The sequence below is a fragment of the Trichosurus vulpecula genome, chromosome 2 (genome assembly GCF_011100635.1).
Source record: "Trichosurus vulpecula isolate mTriVul1 chromosome 2, mTriVul1.pri, whole genome shotgun sequence".
NCBI lineage: Eukaryota > Metazoa > Chordata > Mammalia > Diprotodontia > Phalangeridae > Trichosurus > Trichosurus vulpecula.
Genome location: NC_050574.1, coordinates 385053770 through 385078711, shown reverse-complemented (window position 1 = coordinate 385078711; position 24942 = coordinate 385053770). Strand labels below are relative to the sequence as shown.

At 36.0% G+C, this 24942-nt stretch overlaps 1 protein-coding gene across 2 annotated transcripts in view; it reads right to left on the bottom strand.

The window, feature by feature from the left end:
* The window catches only part of TBC1D8 (TBC1 domain family member 8), a 130381-nt gene that overhangs the window by 24153 nt on the left and 81286 nt on the right, over nt 1-24942 (bottom strand). For both annotated transcript variants that reach the window (XM_036742558.1, XM_036742557.1), the window contains exons 4-6: nt 24479-24707; nt 18098-18338; nt 145-352 (exon numbers count right to left, since the gene is read on the bottom strand). In XM_036742558.1, coding sequence (XP_036598453.1) covers nt 145-352; nt 18098-18338; nt 24479-24707 — 678 coding nt within the window. The remainder of the gene's footprint in view (nt 1-144; nt 353-18097; nt 18339-24478; nt 24708-24942) is intronic.

Below are 24942 nucleotides of genomic sequence, written 5' to 3'. Positions count from 1 at the left end.
GGTGGAGGAAGCTGCTGCTTCTCTCTGTAGGTCTTTCCCTTACATAGCTTCAGCTATGGGATAAAGTGGCAAAGACGTGCAAAAAGAATATGCTCCCAGGAAACAGAAAGACGACAAACAGAGAGATCCAGACAGAGATTCTACCTCTCTAAGTGGAAGGACGACATTGCAACAGCCATCTTCTTTGCTGGCAAAACAGACGTAACTATCAGAAGCAAACATCCGCCCCACTGTGTGACAGCGGCTAAATGGTGTCCAAAGAGAACAGTCTATAACTTCATGTAGCTTCTCCTTCCTTGGTAACCTGAAGAAGGCCCGAAAGAACTCATTTTGTGCTCTGGCTTCCAGATCCCTTATAAGGGAGGGAAAGAGAAAAGAAAAGGAAGGGAAAAGTTAGATGGCAAAGGGAAGTTTTTCTTTTTTAAACACTCTTCCAAAACTGATATTTCAAGGTTAAAATAAATAGATCATGTGGATTTTGAATTAGACACATCAAACTATAGATACCCAATTTGTAAGATGACCTTGGAAAGAATAATTCTGTATCTGTTCCCCCTATATCGAATTTTGTTTAATGAAGCAAAAGTTTCAAAACTGATCTCTGGACAAAGTAACCATTCCTTTTATAAAAAATACATTAAATATTTTCCAATTACATTCAAATAAAAAATTTAACAATCACTTTTTAAAATTTTGAGTCCAAATTCTCTTCCTCTCTCCTGCCCCTCCCCCTCCTTGAGAAGGCAAATAATTTGATTTCGATTATACATGAGGTCATACAAAACATTTCCATATTAGCCATGTTGCAAAAGAAAATGCAAACAGAACAATAAAAATAAAGAAAATTTCAAAAAAGCATGCTTCCATTTGCACTTAGACTTCATCAGTTCTTTCTCTGGAGGTGGATAATATTTCTCATCATGAATCCTTTGGAATTGTTTTAGATCACTGTCTTGATCAGAGAAGCTAAATCTTTCACAGTTGATCATTAATTACAATATTGCTGTTACTGTGCACAAGATCTCCCGGTTCTACTCGCTTCACTTTGAATCAGTTCGTATAAGACTTCCAAAGTTTTTTTCTGAAAGCATTCTGCTTATTATTTCTTATTGCACAATAGTATTCCATCATCATCATATGCCACAACTTGTTCAGCCATTCCCCAATTGAGGGGCATCCTTTCAATTTCTAATTCTTTGCTACCACAAAGAGAGCTACTATATTTTTGGTTCAAATAAGTCCTTTCCCCTTTTCCCTGGCATAGAGACCTAGTAGTAGTATTGCCTAGTCAAAGGGTATGCACAGTTTTATTTCCAAATTGTTTTCCAGAATGGTTGGCCTAGTTCATAATGTTACCAACAGTGCAGTAGGGCCCCAATTTTTCCACATTCCCTCCCGCATTTGTCATTCTCCTTTTTCGTCCTTTTAGCCAGTCTGATAGGTGTGAGGTACTACCTCAGAGTTGTTTAAATTTACATTTCTCTAATCAATAGTGATTTAGAGCATTTTTTCATATGAATATAGATGGCTTTGATTTCTTCTGTATATTTTTTTCATATTTCTTTTTTTTTTCCTTTGGAGGGGAGAAGGTAGGGCAATTGGGGTTAAGTGACTTGCCCAAGGTCACATAGCTAGCATGTCAAGTGTCTGAGGCCAGATTTGAATTCAGGTCCTCCTGACTCCAGCGCTGGTGCTCTACTCACTGTGCCACCTAACTGTCCCTTGATTTCTTCTTCTGAAAACTGCCAGTTCATATCCTTTGGCCATTTATTAACTGGGGTATGGCTATTTAAAAAAAAATAAATTTGGTTCAGTTCACTATATGTTTGAGAAATGAGGCCTTTATCAAAGAAACTTCTGTTGTTCTACAAACTTGCTGCAAAATTTTTTTCTCCACTTTCTTGTTTTCCTTCTAATTTTGGCTGCATTAATTTTATTTCTCCAAAAGTTTTTTAATTTCACATACTCGAACTCATATATTTTACTTCTTATAACCTCTTTTACCTCTTGTTTAGGCATAAACTCTTCCCTTATCCATAGATCTGACAAGTTCATTTTTCCACGCTCCCCTATTTTTGATGCTTTTGTCTAAATCATTTCTCCATTTTGATCTTATTTTGGTATGTGGTATGAGATGTTGATCTATGCCTACTTTCTGCCAAACTGCTTTCCAGTTGTACCAGCAATTTTGTCAAATGCTGAATTCTTACTCCAAAAGCTTAGATCTTTGGGCTTATCAAACACTAGACTAATCTATTCCACTGACCTCTATTTCTTAGCTAGAACCAGGTAATTTTCATGACTATTGCTTTGTAATATAGTTTGCAATTTGGAACTCCTCGGTTACCTTCCTTAACATCTTTCTTTTCGTTGATTCCCTTGATATTCTTGACCTTTTGTTCTTCCAGATGAATTTAGTTACTATCTTTTTTTCCTAGCTCTACAAAATAATTCTTTGGTAGTTCAATTGATATGGCACCGAATGAGGAAATTAACAGAGAATTGTGATTTTTACTACATTGGCTCAGCCTGTCCATGAGCGGTTAATATTTCTCCTTTTGTTTTGATCTATCTTTATTTGTGTGAAAAGTGCTTTGTAAGTTGTGTTCATATAACACCTGGGCTTGTCTCGGCAGGTAGACTCCCAAGTATTTCATATTGTCTGCAGTTATTTTAAATGGAACTTCTCTTTCCATCTCTTCCTGCTGGATTTTGTTGGTAGTATATAGAAATGTTGATGGTTTATGTGTGTTTATTTTTTATCCTGCAACTTTGCTGAAGTTAACTACTTCACCTAGTTTTTAAGTTGATTCTCTAAAGTTCTCTAAGTACACCATCATATTATCTGCAAAAGCAGATCATTTTGTTTCCTTATTGCCTGCGTTTATTCCTTCATGTTCCTTTTCTTTATTGCTATAGCTAGCATTTAAAATATAATATTGAATAAAGTGGTAATAATGGATCTCCTTGCTTCACTCCTGATCTTATTGGGAATGTTTCAGGTTTATGTCTGTTACAAATAATACTTGCTCTTGGTTTTAGATAGATGCTACTTATCATTTTAAGAAAGGCCCCACTGATTCTTTTGCTTTCTAGTGTTTTTAATAGGAATGGGTGTTGTATTTTGTCAAAGGTTTTTTTTTTGCATCTATTGCTATAATCATATTAATTTTTTGGTTATTGTTACTGATATAGTTGATTATGCTGATAGTTTTCCTAATATTGAACCAGACCTGCACTCCTGCTATAATCTCACGTGGTCATACTGTATGATTTTTGTGATATATTTCTGTAATCTTCTTGCTAGTATTTTATATATTTTTTTGCATTCATATTGATTAAGGAAATTGGTTTATAGTTTTCTTTCTCTGTTTTTGCTCTCTCTGATATAGGTATCAAAACCATATTTGTGTTACAAAAGTAATTTGGTAGGACTCTTTCTTTACCTATTTTTTCAAATAGTTTATACAATATTGAGATTAATTGTTCCTTAAATGTTTGGTAGAAATCACTTGTGAAATGATCTTCCCCTAGGAATTTTTTCATAGGAAGCTCATTGGTTCAATCTCTTTTTCAAAAATTGGGTTATTTAAATATTCTATTTCCTCTTCTGTTAATCTGGGAGGTTTATATTTTTATAAATATTCATCTTAACTTAAACCATCAGCTTTACTGGCATTCAATTGGGTGAAATAACTTTTAATAATTGCTTTAATTTCATTTTAATTGGTGGTGCATTCACTTTTTTCATTTTTGATACTACTCATTTGGTTTTCTTCTTTCTTTTTTTGAAATCAAATCAGTCAATAGTTAAAGATAAAAAAAGACATTTTTTCCCCCACAAAACCAGCTCCTAGTTTTATAAGTTCAATGTTTTTGGTTTTTTGTTTTACTTACAATTGTATTAATCTCTCCTTTGTTTTTCAGGATTTCCATTTTGTTGTTTAATTGGGGATTTTAATTAGCTCTTTTTCTAATATTTTTAGTCACATGCCCAATTCATTGATCTGCTCTTTCTTTTTTTGATGTATGCATTTACAGATGCATACAACAAAATTTCCCCTTTCACTACATCCCACAAATTTTGGAATGTTGTCTCATTGTTGTCACTCTAATGAAATTATTGATGTTTTCTATGATTTTTTTTTCTTTGACTAGGGTTAGATTATTTATTTTCCAATTAGCTTTTAATCTATGCTTCCATAGCCCTTTATTAAATGTAATTTTATTGCATTAAGATCTACAAATCTACAAAAAAACTAGTAAATATACTAGTTCTGCATTTGTTTGTGAGGTTTTTATGCCCTAATACACAATTAGTTTTTGTGAAGGTGACATGTACAGCTGAAAAAAACATGTATGCTCCTTTCCATTCCTAATCAATTTTCTCCAGAGGTCTATCATATCTAACTTTTGTAAGATTTTATTAATCTCCTTGACTTCTTTCTTATTTATTTTAGGGTTAGATTTATCTATCTCAGAGAGGGAAAAACTGAGATCTCCTACAAGTATAGTTTTACTATTTCCTCCTGTAATTCATTTAACTTTTCCCTTAAGAATTTGAATGCTATGCCATTTGGTGCATTATTGATATAACTTCATTGTCTATGGTGCCTTTTAGCAAAATGTAGTTTCCCTACTTCTCCCTTTTATTAAGGTCTACTTTTGCTTTTGCTGTCTGAGGTCATGGTTGCTACACCTGTCTTTTTAACTTTTCTTGAAGCATAATAGATTCTGCTCCATCCCCTTTGAACTCTATGTGTGTCTCTCTGTTTCAAGTGTGTTCCTTGTAAACAACATATTGTTGGATTCTGATGTCTAATCCATTCTTCTATCTGCTTCCATTTTATAGGTGAGTTTTTCCCATTCACAGTTATGATTACTAACTGTGCATTTCCCTCCATCCTATTTTCTTCTATTTGTCTTCTCTTTTTATTCTGTTCCTCCTCTAAAATCTGTCTTACTTCTGACCACTGCCTTCTTTAATCTATTCTCACTTTTATCATCACCCCCCTTTCTCATATCACCTTCCTCTCCTACTTCCCTCTTAGGTAAGACAGATTTCTATTACTGATTGAGTGTGTGGAGGGAGTGGGGGGGTGGTGCAAGTGCACACATAGATATGTACATATATTTCCCTTTTTCCATTGCCCACCTCGTCCCCACCATTTCTCCCTCCATTGTAAAAGCTCTTCCTTGCGTGCTTCTTTTATGTGAGATAATTTCCCCATTCTTCTTCTCCCTTCCCTCTTACCCCTGCATATTCCCTTTTTCTTACCTGTCCATTTTTTGACATCATCTAAATATAATCGACTTGCTCCCATACATTCTTTCTATGCAGAACCCTTCTAACTACCCTCATAATGATAAACTTCTTAGAAGATACACATTTTCATATAGAAAGGTAAACAGTTTAACCTTATTGAGTCTGTTATGATTTCTCTTTCATGTTTACCTTTTTATGTTTCTCTTGATTCTTGTATTAGAAAGGCAACATTTTTGTTCAGCTATAGTCTTTTCATCAGGAATGCTTGAATTTTCTATTTCATGTTCATTTTTTCCCTGGATGGATTTTTTATATTCAGTTTTGCTGGGTAGGTTATTCTTGATTTTATTCCCATTCTTGCTGCTTTCCAGAATCATATTCCAAGCCCTCCATTCCTTTAATGTGGTAGTTGCTAGATCTTCTGTGATCCTGACTGTGGCTCCACAGTATTGAATGGTTTCTGGTTGCTTGAAGTCTTTTCTCTTTGTCTTGGGAGCTCTGGAATCTGGCTATAATATTTCTGGAAATTTTCATTTTGAGATCTCTTTCAGGTAGTAATCAGCAGATTCTTTCAATTTCTATTCTACCCTGTGATTCTGGGATATTGGGACAGTTTTCCTTGATAGTTTCTTGAAATCAGATGTCTAGGCTCTTTCTTTGATGATGGCTTTCAGGTAATTCAATAATTCTTAAATTATCTCTCCTCCATCTATTTTCCAGGTTAATTGTTTTTTCCTATGAGACATTTGACATTTTCTTCTATTTTTTTCATTCTTTTAATTTTGTTTTATTGTATCTTGATGTTTCATGAAGTCATTAGCTTCCATTTGCCCAATTCTAATTTTTAAAGAATTATTTTCTTCAGTGAACATATGGATTTGTGGATTCTCTGCAATACCTATACAGCCTCCTCCAGGGTCTGCAGCCCAGAAGCAGGAAAACAGAGTTCTAGACACTATGAGAAGTTAAGTTTTTGGTTTTTTTTAAAGTTTCTCTCCTCAGTTAAAAGCAGGCCCTCAAGGTAATAAAATTTTTTTAAAGTTGTTGGTTTTAATCAAAACTGAATGCTGTGAAATTACAATGACCAATTGAATGAGGAAATATAAGACACGTCTCCTACTTCTTTGCAGATGTAGGAAACCATAAGTGTAAAACACTACACATGCGAGAATTTTTAAATATGTTGGTTAGTTTTGCTAAGCTTTTTTTTCCTTCCCCTTTTTTTGTTCTTTATTATAAGGAATGAATCTCTAAGAGGGAGTGAAGAAAGGGATATAATTTGAAACAGGTAATCTAATAACAAAAGTTTAACAGTGACAGCCTTAGCCCTTATCTATAACATTACAAAAGACAGCAATAAAATTTATTTTTAAAATTTTAATTAAAACATTAAAATTAAAATATTTGCTGATTTTTAAAAGATTAGCTATTTAACCTGCATATATAGTAAATTAGAATATTCTTTAATTTGTGATTTGAACTAAAAACTCATAGGGCTAGGTGTACAGTTAAATTTAACATCCTTTTTGTGCCTCACCATTAGTAAAATTCAACTATTTACAGAACAGATTATTTGATCCATAATTCAGTACATCAAACTTTGTCTCATTTGATAAAATTATGGACTTTTTCAATGTAGTTAAGTCATCATTATTCCCACAGCCAATGCAAATTTCTTCATGCCCTTGATCAATGGTCTACACAAATTGTTTTTGGAAAAAAGAAATCTATAACTTTTTGCCCAGATCTTTAGTGAAGAAGCTCTCCAAATTTGGCTAAACTGATCCTCAGAGGACAAGGTCTATTCTCATTCCATGAAAATGCATCAGACTAAAATATCTAATCCATATGTTCTAGGAAAGCAATTCTCAAAGTGTGGTCTGAGAATTTCTGGGTAGGGTTGGGGGGGAGGTCCCTGAGAACTTTTTAGGGGGTCAATGAGGTCAAAACCATTTTTATAATAATACTAGGACATTGTTTGCTTGGCCGGATTTTGTTCCTATACTTCAACCAAAACAACATATTCTAACTTATTGAATACGGAAGCAGATATGAAAATCCAGTTATCTTCGATTAAGCCAGACATTAAAAAGATTTGTAAAAATAAAACAATGGTACTTCTCACTAATTTTTTTGCCTTGGAAGATATAGATATTTTCATTAAAATATGTTATTTATATTAACATCTAATATGTTATTTTAAAATAAAAATAAATATTTTTTAAAATGTATCAGTTTTAATTTTAGAATATGGTAAAAATTGATAGCTATAACTCACATAAACAAAGGATCTTTGGGATTCTCAACCATTTTTAATAGTAAGTTTCTCAATAACTTTTAGGAATATAAAGATGTTCTAAGACCAAAAAGTTTGCAAACTGCTGGTCTAAGGAAAATTTCCTTAGTGTCCCAAACTCAATAACCTAGATTTAAGATGTTTTCTGTTTCTAGATAACCAGAGGTAGTATTTAGAAAGAAAAGAAATGATAGCTAAAAAAGAACCTGAAATTCATTTCACTTGGTGTCTATGGAAAAACTAAAGGTAAAAACTATAGAAATTCCTTATCTATGAGAGTAAAAACTGGGAAATGTTGATGCCTAAAGAAACCTTAGCACTACCACAAAGTTGACTGTAGCATATCTAGTGACTATGTCAAATAGAGTACAGACCTACCCTGGAATCATTCAGTTCTACTCTTTAAAGCTCGATTTCTTTATCTGAAAAACAGAATTAATTTTCTAGTACCGCCTACCTGAACCACCAACACATTACGAAAATTGGTAAAGATTTGGAAGCCAACTCTCTCAGAGGTCATAGAACCTTTTTATCTTTTTTTTATTTCCTTAACCCCCAACCCCTGAAAGGGAAAGAAGGGTCAAAAAGCCTATGACCATAGCCTATTTTCATGGAATGTCTAGATATACCTAAACAACACTGGAAGGTATTGACCTAGAGTCTAAATTACTCAGAGAAAGTAACCTGGATACATGTAGAAGCTCTACACAAATTTCAGGTCAATAGGGTTTTCATTACAGTACAACAAAAAGTCACAGTTCACTAAATGTAAGGCATCTACTTGCCTTAAATAGGTCACAAAGCAGCTTTGAAAATTGTCTAAGCATATCCTTCCAAAATTGGTCATGGGGAGACTGTAATTCATAGGATCACAGATTTAGAGTTGGGAAGACCTAACAGGTCATCTAGTCCAATCTTCCCATTATACAGATAAGGAAAATGAGATCCAGAGATAAGAAGTAATTGGCCTGAGGTCACAGAGGTAGCAGCCCTGGCATTTGAACCCATTGCTCTGATTCCAAATTCAGTTCTCTTTTTTACCATACCATAGTGTTTCCCCCAAAGGACTACACATATATGGCAAAATGCTCTAAACCCTTTCAGATCATTATCGGGAGGTACGAGGAAGAGAGAGCAGGAAACAGAAAATGCTAAATTAAACACAAGTTGTTTTAGAAATTTTGTATTAGTCAATATTTCCTAATTATCAAAGTGTATGCTAAGCAATCCCAACATTTATTAGCCTGTGTATCTTACAAACCTATTTATACAAACCAAATATTTTCTTCTTCCTTCTGGAAGATGTCACTCTCCCCTTAGGAGATGGGTGAGGCAGAGGTGAACATATGGGGGTGTGATGAATCACAGATGAATATTACCAAAGCACAAGAAGGGTGGGAGGATCCATATTTGCCCATTCCCTAACACACATATATTCTCCCTCTCCCTTCCCCCCCACCCCACACACCCATGATTAGTTTTTTCCCATAACCTGTAGTATATTTAAAATGTTTGGTTCGCACGCCTGCTACTTCAACTATTGACTCAGTTTTTAGTTCTATTTAATCTATTTCTATTCTAATCTAAGTTCTATTTACTCAACCAATTTCTTTAAGAGCTTTTGGGCTCTCTTTATAATCAGAAGTTCTTAACATGGGGTTACCCCAAAGGATCTGGGGATAGATTTCAGGTGTTTCATGAACTCAGGGGGAAAAGACTTTACCTTTATTTCAATATAAACGATTTCCTTTGTAATTCCTTGTATTTTATTTTATGCATTTAAAAACATTCTGAGAAAGAATCTATAGGCTTTACCAGACTACTAACAGAGTCTAGGCTACAAAAACGGTAAGAATTCTTGCACTATACACGTTTTACACATATTTGTATTCACCTTTTTAGGCTAAGGTTTTTCTTCAGGGGCCTCCTGATGTTTTTGTTTCCCCTGACTGCAATCCTAGTCCCAGAGCCTTTACCAATTTCTTTTCCTCCTACCCTCTATGATGTTAAGCTTCACAGCTCAGTCTTTGGCATTCTTTTCTTCTCCCTTTCCAAATTCTCTCTTGAATTCTACTGTCAGCTTCCTCTGAAAGATTTCCCTGTGTGTAGCTCTCTTGGAGATCCTGAGCACCACTTGGATGTCCCACCATTACTTCTAACGACATCTAGACGAATATACTTGCTTTACCCTCCATATGCATTTGCACTTCTCTATGTCTATTAATGATCCACTATTTTCTCAGCTAAGTTCAAAACCTTTAACTACCTTTGGTTATTCCTCCCTCACCCTCCATTGACCAGTTGCCAAGTCCTATCAATTCTACTGCCACAATGTCTTTTGACTCCATACCCTCCTTTTGCCTTGATTCAGGATCCCACTGCCTCTCTTCTGGATTACTGCATTGGACTCTTAATTGGTGTCCTCACCTCTCAGGCCTTACAATCACATTCTCTCTCATCACCTACAACCCCATCCCCTCCACCTCCACCATGTTTCCTGATATTCTTGGTCTTCAGTATTTAGCTGCTGCTCCTAAGTTAAAGAGGCATCTGGGTAGGTTGGTAGTTTTCTTCCGCTTTATAAAGTATGCCATCTTAAGCACATGTAATTATATATAAAGTGTACAGGTGTCAATAAAAAGTACACTTAGTCTCATAAAACAAATGTCATGATTGCAGAGCATGGAATATTTTGCTATAAAAAACCATGACTTTATTAAAGAAATTATTCAGAGTACAAGACTTTTTTAAAAACATGTTAAGATATAAAGAGCTATACCTCAACATTCAAAATTACAAGAGACCTGGGACATTTAGGGGTCAATAGTGTTTTTACTCCTTTGTATATTCACAAGGCTTTGCAGTACCTATGGCATCCTTCTCACTACACAATCTTTTAAGGACCTATCCTTTAAGAAGTCTGCTGACTCTCCTTCCATCACCAGAGATGCAATTAAATAGTTCCATAAATGTTTCTTAAGCACCTAGGATGTACCCAAGGCATTGTATTAGGCATAGGGGATGTGGAGAGGTTCAAAATGACATGTCTGTTCCTTCAAAAGAGTTGTAAGAAAAATGTCTTATGCATATGTTGACCCTTTCTTATGTGGACATTCTATTTGTCAAAAGGGGCAGAAAAATGCTATTCCATTTGACTCAGAGAAAAGCAGCTGTGCTCAGAGAACTTGAAAGAAAATTAACTCCTTAGATAAAAGTTCTGAAAGGACTTGAGAGGAAACAGTTCCTCAGAGGGAAAGGCATTGACGCGTAGAAGAGATGGTTACCATGCATTGTTCCGCAGTTACTAATTTAAATGTAACTATTCTCTGGACTTTGGAGTTTATTGCTAGGAAGCTTTGATAAAGAATTCTGTTGTATACTGATTATTTGTGTCCTATCTGACACAAAACACAGATCTTTGGATTTCTCACCCTAAGTTAGAGATGGGTAACATTACTAAGGAAGAGGCCATGATTTGAGGCACAGAAGACTGGGTGAAGAACTAGCCAGAGGAAATACTGCTTTGCTTGCTAGTGCTGTCCATAGCTAGAGAGAAGTGGAAACCTCTCTAAGACTCGCTGCTTACATTGCCCTTACTTCTATCTATGACTTAAGAGGGGAAAATCTCTCAAAGCCTATAGAAAAGCAAGCCCTGAGTAGCTCTGCAGATCTCAGAATCAAAGGGAAGTGTTTTTCACTGAAAAATTATTATGCTGCCTCAGCATCTAGCCAAGGTTGTGGACCTGGCAAGCTCTAAAGATACTAGGAATAAGAGTTCTGCTAGCAAAAAGAGCTCAACATTGCTTCATAGACCTTAGAGTAGTTGGAAAAAGCTTTGGCCATGAGAGAATGGAAAAGGCTCTTAAGAGAAACAGGTGATATATGGTGTAGAATATTCCCCAAGAAGAAGATCTACATCCAAGGCTACATTTCAGAGTCATAAGGTGCCTTGGGCACCTGAGTTCCCCTACTTGTGGGCCTCGCTGCTAGATTTCTTTAAGTATGTACTCTGTTTCCCCCCACTATGGACCCTAGTAAATGGGTGTGACCCAAGTTAATGGGTGCTATTATGTTTTGATTATTCCTGTCTTCATTGAATAAAATTCATGTCATGATTATTCTTACTTTTGACTTCAGTAAATGTCTCATGTTTAAGACTTAATGTTGCCATTTTGACTAATTTGTGGAAATAGGAAGCATACCAGTGAGGACTCAGGAGCTACAGTTGTGAGAATATACATGTATTTCTCCCACCTTGAAAGCAAGTTGTAGCCATATGGGGACCATTGTCAACCCCTAGCCCTGGAAAAAATCCCTCCATACCTACCATAATGAGTGCATGCTAAGGTGAGTTAAGAAGCCCAGAAAGCGAGATGAAGGGTATAGATGCCACATTGAACACCATGCCTGTCATATCTATCTATCTATCTACATTTATATATAGTACTATGGGAGCAAAAGAGAACCAAAGTACTGTCAGATAATTTGAGGAAACACACATTACCATCAAGATCTTCACAGAAAATTTCCACCTCTGAATTGATGTTGTTGCAGAATCTGCAAATATTTTCATTTTTGTCTTTTTGCAAATATTTATTATCAGTACTGTAATGTGCAATAGATGAATGAATGGATGGAATGGATGAATGAAAAAGCATTTATTAAGTATTATTAATATGTAAAACTGATATTAAATAATGGTTTTTGTTGCCTTTGTTGTTGGTTTTTGTTGTTGTTGTTCAGTTCTGTCCAATTCTTCATGACCCCATTTGGGGGTTTCTTGGCAAAGACACTAGAGTGTTTGCCATTTCCTTCTCCAGCTTATTTTACAGATGAGGAAACTGAGGCAAACAGGGTTAAAAGACTTGTCCAGGGTCATGTAGCTAGTAAGTGTCTGAGGCCAGATTTGAACTTAGGAAAATGAGTTTTCCTAACTTCACAACCGGTAACTCTATCTATTGCTCCACCTAGCTGCCCCTTGTTTCCTTTGTACATATGACAAATACCCATTCTACCAATACCTTTCTTTGACTCTTCTCCAAGGAGTCCCCATGAGTCATCTTCCCATTTATCTTCCATTTCTTTCTTTCTTCTGGTTTCATTTATAGCAAGAACACTAGGGTTTCCCCCAGCAATATGTACATTCATCATTGGGCACTGGATGAGTATCTTACATTTGCAGTGCCAACAGTCAAATTCAAGTTTACAAACAATGAATGCTAATGTCTTAGCTTAGAATCCTCCAACTCCTCTGCCATGCGATCAATGTCATTGCAGAATCAGGACTAGTAGCAATTTTATATTTTTCTTTCTTTCATAAATTGCTATGGCCATAAACTTCATCACCAAGTGGCTGGCCTACTGGTAATAACTGCCTTTGTCACTAGCTGGGTTAGTTCTTAGAAAACAGGCTCAAGCAGTTGTTGGGGTCATTCCTGAAGACTTTCCAGCACTGTTTTCACTCTGTTCGCCAAGCCTTCAAGAACACAGGATTACCTTTATACCACAATGAAGGATCAGAGTAGGATTTATGGAGGAAAGTGATGAATATTATTAGCAAAATTTTCTCCACCCATAATACCACAGACAATGAAAGCCTCAACCCACACAGCTGATTAGCAACTAACACCGGGTTTAACATTTTAGGTAGGAAGGTTGCTCAGAAAGATATATTATTGAAATCCATGAAAAAGTCTTCTATTTGTAAGAAAAGGATTAAAAACCTGCTGAAAAATCTAATCTTTTCCCAAAATACAAGGATGTCAGATAAGCTGGTGAAGGGATCTGTCATTGTGACTAGGCAGAATCAGGATATGTCTCGGTAACATCAGTATGAAAATATTTTCCATTTGCATAATGAAAAAATGAATGCCCCACACAAACTCTACTGGGCTTTTGGACTAAGGATGTTTATAGAGACAGGGCAGGCTCACTAATTCTGCTATTAGTTTCATCTCATTAAGAAGATTCAGAGTTCTCCAGTTCCATCAGCCTCCTGCAAGGCGCCTCTGTGTAAAAAAGCTATAGATCACAATTTTTACAGGATACTTATTTACATCTTAAGAAAGATTAACTTGTTGGGCATTAATAATCTAGAAGAAAAGCGGAAATACTATTTATATGGCATTCTCTCAAAGCCCAAGAATTAAGAGAAAACACCCTGCACATTTCATTTCTTAAACTTGTGTTTACACAAAACATCTTTCCTCTATTACTCCCCAAAGTGCTTTAAGGAAATGGAAGAATGAAGTTTCTAGTACACACACACACACACACACACACACACACACACACACACACACTGCAGCAGGCCAGGGACTGAGCAGAATAAACTTCAGTCTTACATATTCTCAAGTGTGTGCTTATAGAACTGAGTAAAGCAGCTGTCAATGTAAGCAACAGAATATAAATTAAATTTACTTCATGTCTCCCGAGAAGTCTCAGAAATCAATATATCTGGAGCACCCATGCTATACTAGGAACTAAACTACAAAAATACATGTAGGAGGGGAAAAATGTTTTTACCTTCGCCCTCTAGATATCTATTCTACTACTATCAAAAGCAGAGGACAAAGGGGCAGCTAGGTGGCACAGTGGATAGAGTACTCGTCCTAGAGTCAGGAGGACCTGAGTTCAAATCCGGACTCAGACACACTAGCTATATGACCCTGTGCTTACCTCTGATTGCCTCAAATAAAGAAAATCAGCCACCCGTGAGCAAACATTTAATGAAATGTGGGGCCTAACATAGGAGTTAAAGAGCCAGCTTTAAAGCCAAGAACACCAGGGACCAAATCCTGCCCCACATATTTCCATATGTGCATGTATTGGTAGATGCACCTGTATATATTTAAAATTTTTTTAAAAAAAATGAGAATAGATATTTGTTAAGTAGTAAGATGACCTTTAACTTTTAGGGAAAATGACTGGAAATATTTTTTTTTCCCTAAGCAGAGTACATTTCTCCCCTCATTACACCAATATGCTCTTTACACGAGACTTCATACAAATTTTCAGCCATTCTGGGTGACACTTCTACCATTGCCTGCTATTTACACTATTCGTCTCTTGTCCTCTTCTGTCCTTATTTCTTGCTCCTCTGAGGTGTGGAGCCAACTCTTACCAGTTGTGCTGGAGTGTGTGCTGGAGCCAACTCTTACCAGTTTGAAAGAGCTGATTATTAAATTTTCAGTAGGGATATTTACATTTCAAAAACTGGCAAATGCTACAAATCTGGGGCTTGATTTATTGTTTTGTTGATTATTTAGACTTAAGATGGTATTGGAGAAAATTTTAATAATGCAGATTAAATTGAAAAGTGTGTCATTTTTTTTCTGGAGAGTCATTTGTTAAACATTTATCTGTATGTCCTGGTATACCTGAACTTTGAAGGTCAAGAATAAGAACTGGCACAATATACAAGTACTAAACTTTTCCCTGACTTTCAAAACAAATCATTGGCTTTTCTTTTCTTTTTCTCCTATTTCTGTCCAAAAATAAAACCAGCAAAAAGTCACCTTCAGCTCTAGGACTCTTAGGATTCAAAGGATTTAAAATTGAGATTATCTCTAATTTATCCTGTGTATGTCTTCATTTGCATATGGCTATTTGCAAATTGTCCTCCTCATTAGACTGTGACCTCCTTGAAGGCAAGGACTGTTTGTGCCTTTATTTGCATTTCCAGAGAGCAGGACAGAGCCTGGTAGATATTAAGTACTTGTTGACTTACTAACTAGAGTCACTGAACATCAGGAAATGTGAAAGAAGTGATTTGTGGTTTTCCTAGTTCTAATAAGGTCTGACCATAAAGTTCAAATTACTACATAAATGTAAGCTGTCATTATTACTGGATGGTGAGGTGTTATTGCGCTCTTCTCCACTGTTAAAAATGGAAACTAAAGTTTATTTTACAGACATCCCCAAATAGTCCTTTGGCATGTTTTTAACTGGGACAGCTAGGAGGTGCAGTGAATAAAGCTCTGGGCTTGGAGTCAGGAAGACCTAAGTTCAAATCAAGTCACTTACTAGCTATGTGACCTAGGCAAGTCACTTAAATCAGTTTCTTCATCTGTAAAATTTGCCAAGAAAACCCCAAATGGGGTCACAAAGAGCTGGAAACAACTGAACAACAACAACAAAAAAAATAAGACCAGAGAAACAAATGTTTGCCCCAAATGTGTAAGCTGGAAGGATGATCTACCAAATTAGACTGTTAACTATGGTGGCATGTATTTAGAATTAGACAATATCTATTTCTCAAACCTCCTCATTTTGACAATGTTGGCTTTAGTGGTTAATATGACAAGAAAATATTTCCACTTGGCCCACACTGTTAAAAGTGGATCAATACACAGAGACAAGGATAGAAGTGACAAGTTTTGTTTGACTTTGTTCTGTCTTAAAGAAGAAAAAGGTAGGTGGCTTCATTAACCATAGCTAAGGTCATGCTGAGGTACCTGTGGAAACCACAGAGGAGAGGAAATCTTGGTGACTGAGCCTCCTTTGAAAACAAATTCCTTTTAAAATGAGTATATAATGGAAAATCTGGGCCTGATGGGTACTATCTACTGATAAGCAGAAAGAGCAGTGGGCTGGAAGTCGGGGTACCTGAATTCTTATCTTGGTTCCAGTACTAACTAAATGTATTATGGAACCAGGTCATAACCTCTCTATCTTATTTCTCTCATCTGTTATGAGCATAACTGGCTTTCCCTATCTCACAGGGCAATGGTGAAACCAGGAGAGATGGTGTGATACCCAGGGTATTACAGGCATACCTTGTTTTATTGTGCTTTGCTTTATTATACTTCACATATATATTTTTTAAATTGAAGGTTTGTGGCAACCCTGCATTGAACAAGTCTATTGGCTCCATTTTTTCCAGTAGCATCTGCTCACACCATGTTTCTGTGTCACATTGTGGCAATTCTCACAATATTTCAAAGTTTTTCATTATTATTATATCTGTTATGGTGATCCGTGATCAGTGGTCTTTAATGTTCCTATTGCAATTGTTCTGGGACACCACAAACCATGCCCATATAAGATGGTGAACTTAATAGATAAATATTGGTATGTTCTGACTGCTCCACTGACTGGGCTTTCCTATTCTGAGATATAACAATACTAAAATTAGACCAATTAATAACTGTACAATGGCCTCTGAGTGTTCAAGTGAAAGGAAGAGTCGATCGATGTGCAAAATTCATTGTTGTCTTATTTTAAGAAACTGACACAGTCACCTCAACCTTCACCAACCATCACCCTGATCAGTCAGCAGCCACTGGCATCAAGGCAAGACCCTCCACCAGCAAAAATACTGATTTGCTAAAGGCAATTTTTAACAAAAAAAAATTTAAATTAAGGTATGTATTGTTTTTAGACATAATACTATTGAACACTTAATAGATTACAGTATAGTGTAAACATAACTTTTATATGCACTGAAAACCAAAAAGTTCATGACTCATTTTATTGCTATATTTGCTTCATTGTAGTGGTCTGGAACTGAACTCAAAATATTTCTGAGGTATACCTGTATTAATATTTCCTGGTCTTGCTATATAGTTCTTATGAACTATAGGCTTACAATTGATGTCACTTGTCAACTTAAAAGTCCTTTATTTTAAAGTCAGAGACACTACTCTCATGGAAGTACCAATTACTAAGCATGTTAACTCTAAACCCTAGGATTCTAGGAACTGGCTACCACCTAAAAGCAAAAGCTTTTGGATCTCCTTATATTGAAGAAAAGTCACTGAAACTTTAAAAAGAGGAAATTAAAACAAGTAACTTCCCAAAACTACTAGCAGTCAAACTGTGGGTAATTGTGTAACTTAAAAAAAAAAAAGTATGGCCAAAACAGCCAATTAAACAGTTTTTCAAATTGTATTCAAGAAATAGCGTGAATCCAGCTGTTGGTAATAAACCAGAGTCAGAAACCACAGTCAAGTTCAAACTCTGGTTTGAACTTTAGGCCAGAAATTTGAACTTGGTTTCCTTAAAAGGACAAGCAGGGCATGAGGTAATTCATTTGATTTGTTATCAACCTTATGATTATGCCTCGGAACTATATGTACTCAGGGCACCAATGAAGAATGCTAACTTTTATTAATTGTGACCAATGGGTCTGTGAGAAAGGACAACCTGGCACAAAAATGAAGAGATACCAGCCCAACCAAAATCTTTTCTACAAAATAGTTCTGAAAATACAGGTTTTGCTGAACTGCTTCCAGCTTCCCTGAGAGAACAAAGAGCTTTAGGGTCCCTTCACAGGCCACCCAAATTGTATTTTATGGCAACTCTTTAAAAAAAGAATGAAAACATAAGGGAAGCAACATGGAGTACAAAACCTATTGCGCATCTCAAATTACAGTCATTTCTAAGAATGGAGCTCTCTGGATTACAAGCACAGGAATATTTGGGTTATGCAAACAAAAATCCTCAAGCCTACATTTTTAAGACTTGGCATAATTAGTGAAATAAAAGACACAGATGTAAATGTGTTCCTCCCAAGGAACAATTTAAGCCTTTACCTCTTGGTAATCTGGGTTGGCTCCTGTAAGTCTGGATCCAGTTCAAAGATCTCATTATCCAGTAGCCTTCGAAGTGTCATATCTGCCAGTTGTTCCATTATCTTAAATACCTCATCGAGATTAAGAAACATGGAAAAATCTCGTTCTTTATTCTGTGTGGTAATGCGGATAGTGTCCGTCATGAAGACATTGCATGTTCTTTCTAGCTTCTGAACATCAACCCAGGGGATAATGAGTTTGACTGCAATAGAACAGAGAGAAACGGGCATCTTTATCTTAAAATGTTCCTTTACAAGTCAAACCTAGATGTGTTATAAAACAATAGTCCTGGTTTTTTGTTGTTGTTCTTTATAAATACAGATCCAAAACATCATTTTCGGGTTTTCATTTGTTAAAGAACAGGACTGGTCAGGTCAGCAGTTATATATCAAGATAAAAATGATTTTCAATTAATCAAAAAGCATTTATTAAATACTGTGTGTACACTTACTTAGTGTGCTACACCTTGGGGATACAAAGAAAAAGCAAAAATAATTCCTGCCTTCAAGAAGCTTCCATTCTAATTGGGGCTACAACATATATAAATCAGAATACACAAGATAAATAGAAAGTAGATGGAAGACAACCTTATAGGCAATGGCACTGACAGCTGGGTGTGAGATGGGGACAGAAAGGTCTCCTGGAATAGATGGTACTTAAGTTGTCTTTTTTTAAAACTGAGTTCTTTTCTTCCTTTCTTTGAGTTAAATCTTAAAGGAAGCCTGGGATTTTCAGAGTCCCAGTTTGGAAGGGAAAGAATATTCCAGGTGTGGGGAATAGCCAGTGTAAAGGATAGAGATGAGAGATAGAGCATAGTGTACAAGAAACAGTATGTAGACCAGTTTTCTCTTTGGCATCATTTTCTAATGTCACGGGATTTATTTAGTACAGTGGTTAATAAATCTAAGCAAAAAGAAGATCATTCTGAAGCATACAGTTAACAATCATCCTGTGTAAAGTTTCTGAATATTTAGAAGCACAAGAATAGTCAGTCAATATTTTTTTAAACCACCAACTGCAAGTTTCTGTTTTCAAGGGCAACATTCATCTAATATAAAAAAAGCTATGAAAAGGGATTGTTCTGAGTTAAAAGATTATTCACAGGCAAAGTTTTTCCAAATAGGCTTAACATTTAGGTTGTGTCAAAGAACAGTGTAAGAGACTTAGAAATATGAGTACAAACGGTTTTTATGCAGCTCTTTTATTAAAAGAAAAAACCTACTCTTTGTACTGTCCTTTATGGATACAAATTACACATTCTCCTGTAGGCTTCCCAGCTAATGCTGAAGAGAAAACAAGTGATTGTATATCAGAGAATCAGAGCTGGAAGAGACCGGGGAAGAGGGGCTTCTATCCCTATCATTTAATAGAGGAGGAAAGCAAGATGCAGAAAAGTGAAGTGATTCTGGCCACACAAGAAGCCAGTGGCAGAGTCAAGACTTGAAATCAGGCTCTCAGACTCCAAAGCGAGCTTTCGACTGTACCTTGCTGCTAGGAAAAATAAAACCTATCAATCAATGTCAGTTACAGAGAGGCAATAGGGTATAGTGGAAATTGGGTCAGACTTCAAGTCAGGAAACTTGGGTAGGAGTCCCAGGTCAAATGACAGCTTAGCTGAGCAAGTTACTGAAATTCTTGGGGCCACAGTTATACAAATCTTTATCTACAACTACCTGTCTAACAAGTTATTGTGAAGAAAGCACTCTAACAAACCATAAAATGCAACATGAATTTAAACAAAAATGAAAGAAAACTGAGCAATAAGCAGACATTTTTTAGCAATAATGAGAAAATGGCTCATTTCCTCAAATCTCATAATATCATGGGAAAAAGGCAGTGGATTTCTGAATAGAAATTGCTGGCAAGGACTATTTTCTCTTTGAAAACAAAATAGATGACCGAATGAGTTATTTTATTTCCATTATTTATAATAACAGGTATACCTGTTTTCAAGCCTTTAAGAGTTTAAGACAGAAAAAAGAAGGAACTTCACAAAATGTTAGGAGCTAGCAGGGACTTTAGTTCCTTTAGTCTAACCCACTCATTTTACAGATCACGAAACTAAGGCCCAAAGTAATGAATGCTCAACAGCAACTCATATGCAGAGAAGGATCTCACACTCAAGTCATCAGTCTCCTGTCTATGCTATCTACACATATAAAGATAGAACAAACACACACACACACACACACACACACACACACACACACACACAGAGACATGCACGTGCGCACACAAACGTGCAGCTAGGTGGCGCACCATAGTGCATAAAGTGTTGGTCTTGGTGTCAGAAAGATTCTTCTTCCTCAGGTCAAATCTGGCCTCAGACATTTACCAGCTGTGTGACCTTGGGCAAGTCACTTAACCCTGTTTGCCTCAGTTTCCTCATATGTAAAATGAGCTGCAGGAAGAAATGGCAAACCACTCCAGTATCTCTGCCAAGAAAACCCCAAATGAGGTCATGAAGTAGGACACGACTGAAAAACAACTCAGCTCTCTCTGAACATCAAAGATCAAATAAGATGTGGTACATATATAAAATAGTGGATATCTATTAAATTCAAGAACTAACCAAGATATAGAAAGGAACAGGAAAAGGAAGGCAAGCTCAGTATAAACAAGAATATAAAAATGCAAATAAATTAAAAACACTAGAGTCATATACCAGACTCCTTCCTTTTGCTGAAACTAATCAGGTTAGGCCATTTCTGGAACAACAGGAAATAAGAATCAGGACCAGTTACTGCTTGAATGGAATTATACCATTTAAACAGATTCAGGCATCTGGTTCTCTAATTTTTAAATTATGTAATAAATTTACAGCATCATATGCATCCATCATCTATCCATTGGACACCATGCTGTAATGGATTTAGAGCAAGATATCCTATGTCTGAGTTGTAGTTCAACTACTTAAAAGGTTATTGAACCTTGGAAAAGCAACAATTTCTTCATCTGTAAAACAAGGATAATCATAATAGCTGATAAAAAGAGCTAACATTTATATAGTGCTTTAAGGTTTGTAAATCATTATATGTAGCTTATCTAGTCTGATCATCACAACAACCCTGTGAGGGAGGTGTTATCATTACACTCATTTTACAGGCTGAGAGAGATTTAAAGACTTGCCTAGGGACACATTCAGCTAGTAAGTATCTGAGACAAGATTTGAACTGGTCTTCCTGACTCCAAGGCCAGCGCTCTTATACACTACACCAACTACCTAGCTACTTGATAGCAAACTGTTTTACCTCCCTCACAGAGTTATAGGAATCACATGAGTCTAGAAAGGTGGTGGTTGTTTGTCCTGTGTTCTCAAAAATCAAAAAGGTGATGCCATGACTTGCAAGTGAATTGGATTCAAGTGAGGGAGGGCTGTGTGATGTCACCAGCCTCACTCTCTCCTCTGGAGCCATCTGGGTTCAGTGGCAAGATATGAATCAGGATGACTGGAGATGGCCCAGGTGCTTAGAAAGGTATTTTAAAGGGCAATATAACCTTTAAACACTACATAAGTTATCAGTATTCATATTATCTTTTACTTATTCCTCAATAAAAAGTCTAAATAAAATTGAAATTTAAGATCTAATGGATTTTAATTCCTACCATATCCTCATTAAAATTGTCTTAGTTTAGGATGGCTACTGGCCTAATCATGCCTGAGAGTTTAAATAACTTGTTCACATGTACAGGATTCAGCTTCAAAAGGATAGGGACATGTAACTTAGGATTATATATTTAGACTGGAAGGAACCTTACAATTGAGGTAAACTGAGGCCACCAGAAATCATGTGATTCACCCAAGGTTATACAGGTAAGAAGTGGCAGTGCCAGGATTCAAATTCAGATGCTGTGCCTCCATCAACTGTTCTTTTCACTATACAACATTGTCTTAGTACAGGCTTTGGAGAAGAGCAAATCAAGAGCTAGGTTGACTGCTCACGTTTTTTTCTATTTTAATATCCTATGTGGTGTGTAAAATAATATTTTCCTTTACAAGACCAAAGCACTTTATATATTCATTTCTTCACTGTCATTAGCATGACAATGATATGTTAAGTTCTAGGAAGGTTAGATAACCTTACTTTTACATACATTCAATAATGAAGATAGAGAGACGTGTGCGTGTGTGCATGAGTTATTCTATAATTAAAGAAAATGCAAAAATTTTGCAAAATGAAAAAATGATTGAAAACATTCAGTCAGCATCGATCAATTCAGGTCAATTAAAGTAACCAAAACCAAGGATTGACAACTCTGTGCAAGGCACTGTGATAAATGCTGTGGTTGGATACAAAAGGGTTAAAAAAAATAACCTGGGCCCTCAAAGAACTTGGGATGAAGATGACAGTCAGAATTTATGGTTTCATGAATCATCTCATTTGATCCTTATAATCCAGTTGGTTTAGCACCTCATAATACATGACATTACTTAGGAACACTTAGAAAAATAACATATCAGCAATTACAGAATGATGTAACACATAGACACACACAAACGATAAACAAAAGGAAATTCTGACAGAATATAGAAGTAAACACTCCGAAGTAAAGCAATGCTATACATAGTGGGGGAAAAACAATGGGCTTGTAGTCAAAAGACTCAGGTTCTAATTCTGGTGTAAACAAGGCACTTTCTGGGCCATGGTTACCTTATCTGCAAAATGAAAGAATGGGACTAGGTGATCTTTAAGCTCCCCTCTGGCTCTAAATCCTCTGAACCTCTTATGAGAGAATTATTAGAGAAATCTTTCTAAAGGAGACTTCTGAGGAAGGTTCAAAAGCAAAGGAAGGATGTGGACTGGCAGAGAGGAAAGGAGATAATTGTTGCAATAAAAAAAATCTGTGATAAAGAGAAACCAAGGCACAAAATTCCAAGCATGATCAATTTATTAACAAAGGTAGCAATTGCCAATAAATGGGATCTAAGGCTCCTCAGTAGCCAAGAGTGCATCTGATAGAGCAGCTTTTTTATAGTATTGAAAAGCGAAAGTAGTACAAACATTATATAGCAAAAAAAAAAAAAAATACACCATGATACGAATTACAAGTAGAACAGAGGTGGAGTGTGGGCTATGATTGGTCTGAGTCAAAGCGGGGAATTTCCATAACCCCAGACAACTGGGCAAATAAAGCCTCTGGAAAGCCCCACGGTCAAGCAAAGTTTGTGGATTAGAATTTCTGTGGCTGGACTTCTACCCGTAAGAACAGGGAAGTTAAACTCTTACAAACTTTACCAACAGGAGCTAATTTGAATCTATCTAACAATCAAGTCTGAATTTGATTTACAAATATTGATTCTGATTAGATACAATTCTCAATCAATAATTAATCATCGAATATCAGTTTTCAAATTTCACAGAACATTCTAAATGAGGGTAGTGGCACAACGATGAGACTGAGAAAGAGATAAAAGCAGATTAGTTCATTTAGAATAGATGGGAAGAGTAAAGGTGAGGAAGGTAACAACTGGGTGGTGATCTCTGAAAGGCACTCTTTCATTATAGATGATCTTTTCCCCCAACCTTCTTCCCACATACACACTAGCCCATCTCTCCCTAAAATAGATCAACTTTGAAAATTTAATTATTACAACAAACCCTGAGTTCCATTACCATCATTTTAACCTCTTGAATTTTACCATCTAAAAGTGCACAGTGGCCACAGAAGAGGCTTCAAGGGGGAATGACAGGAAGTGAAATATACAACTGACATCATCCATCCTTTCTAATGAAGGCAAAAGCTTTATGTTTAACAGAACCTAAGGTGAACCAGGGTGAATAATTCCCTTTCTGGAGGAAAACTCCTCACCCAGTAATTCTTACAAAGAACAGGGCTAGGATATGATATTGGGAACTTTATAACTCTTTCCCTGCTGTTAATGAGTGAAGAACACAGGAGAAGCAGAATTCATTTTATTTACTCTAATAACAGTTCCAGTAGTATTTTTCCAAGCAATATTGTAAAAATGACTTGCATAGCTATAACCAAGTTTGCTGCTAGAGAAATCATTTTTAAGGTAGCAAAATAACACCTAGCTCCCTAGAATCAAGACCTAAAGTAATATAAATAAATGTATAATTCATTTAGCAGTTAGTTACATACTGCCTCGTGACATCTCTCCTATTACTGACTTGAACTATCAAATAATAGTACAATATTTAAATAAATTTCTAATTCTTAGTTTTTCCAACTAGACCATAAACTTCCAGAAGGCAGAGGAGCAGATGATTTATTCATCATTGTATCCACTATAGCACAGTGCCTTTCTCAGAGTAGACATTCAATTAACACTGATTGACATGACTTATGATCATTTATGATTTATGATTCTTCACTTACGTTCCTTGCCGAGGAAGAAAGAATAAAAGCAGAGGTGGTTAATGCTCAGATACAGCCAACCCTGACGAGGGACTCGGCCCTTCCAACAACAGCAAGAATAATAGGTTATCAATTTCTCGGCTTCAGGAAAATTAAATCTGGCTTCAAATTTCACCAGTGCCTCTCGAAACTTCTCTGGTTCTTCTTCTTGTTCTGCTAATTTACTGCTAGTCTCTTCTGCAATCAGGGCCTGTTGGGAACAAAAAGATCTTTTTCTAATTAAGAAAGGAAATGGGAAGGTGGAGTGTGTTGTCGGGAGCTAATTAAAGGGATCCAGAGACAAAAAGGACAAATATACACACGTTTCGAGTATAATTCCTTAAGTGCCTTATATAAAAGGTTTTAAAATGTTAGCATATAGTAACGAGTTCTTGAAATTTATAACACCTGATATAACTTCACTCCCACTTTGCAATTAGGCAAAA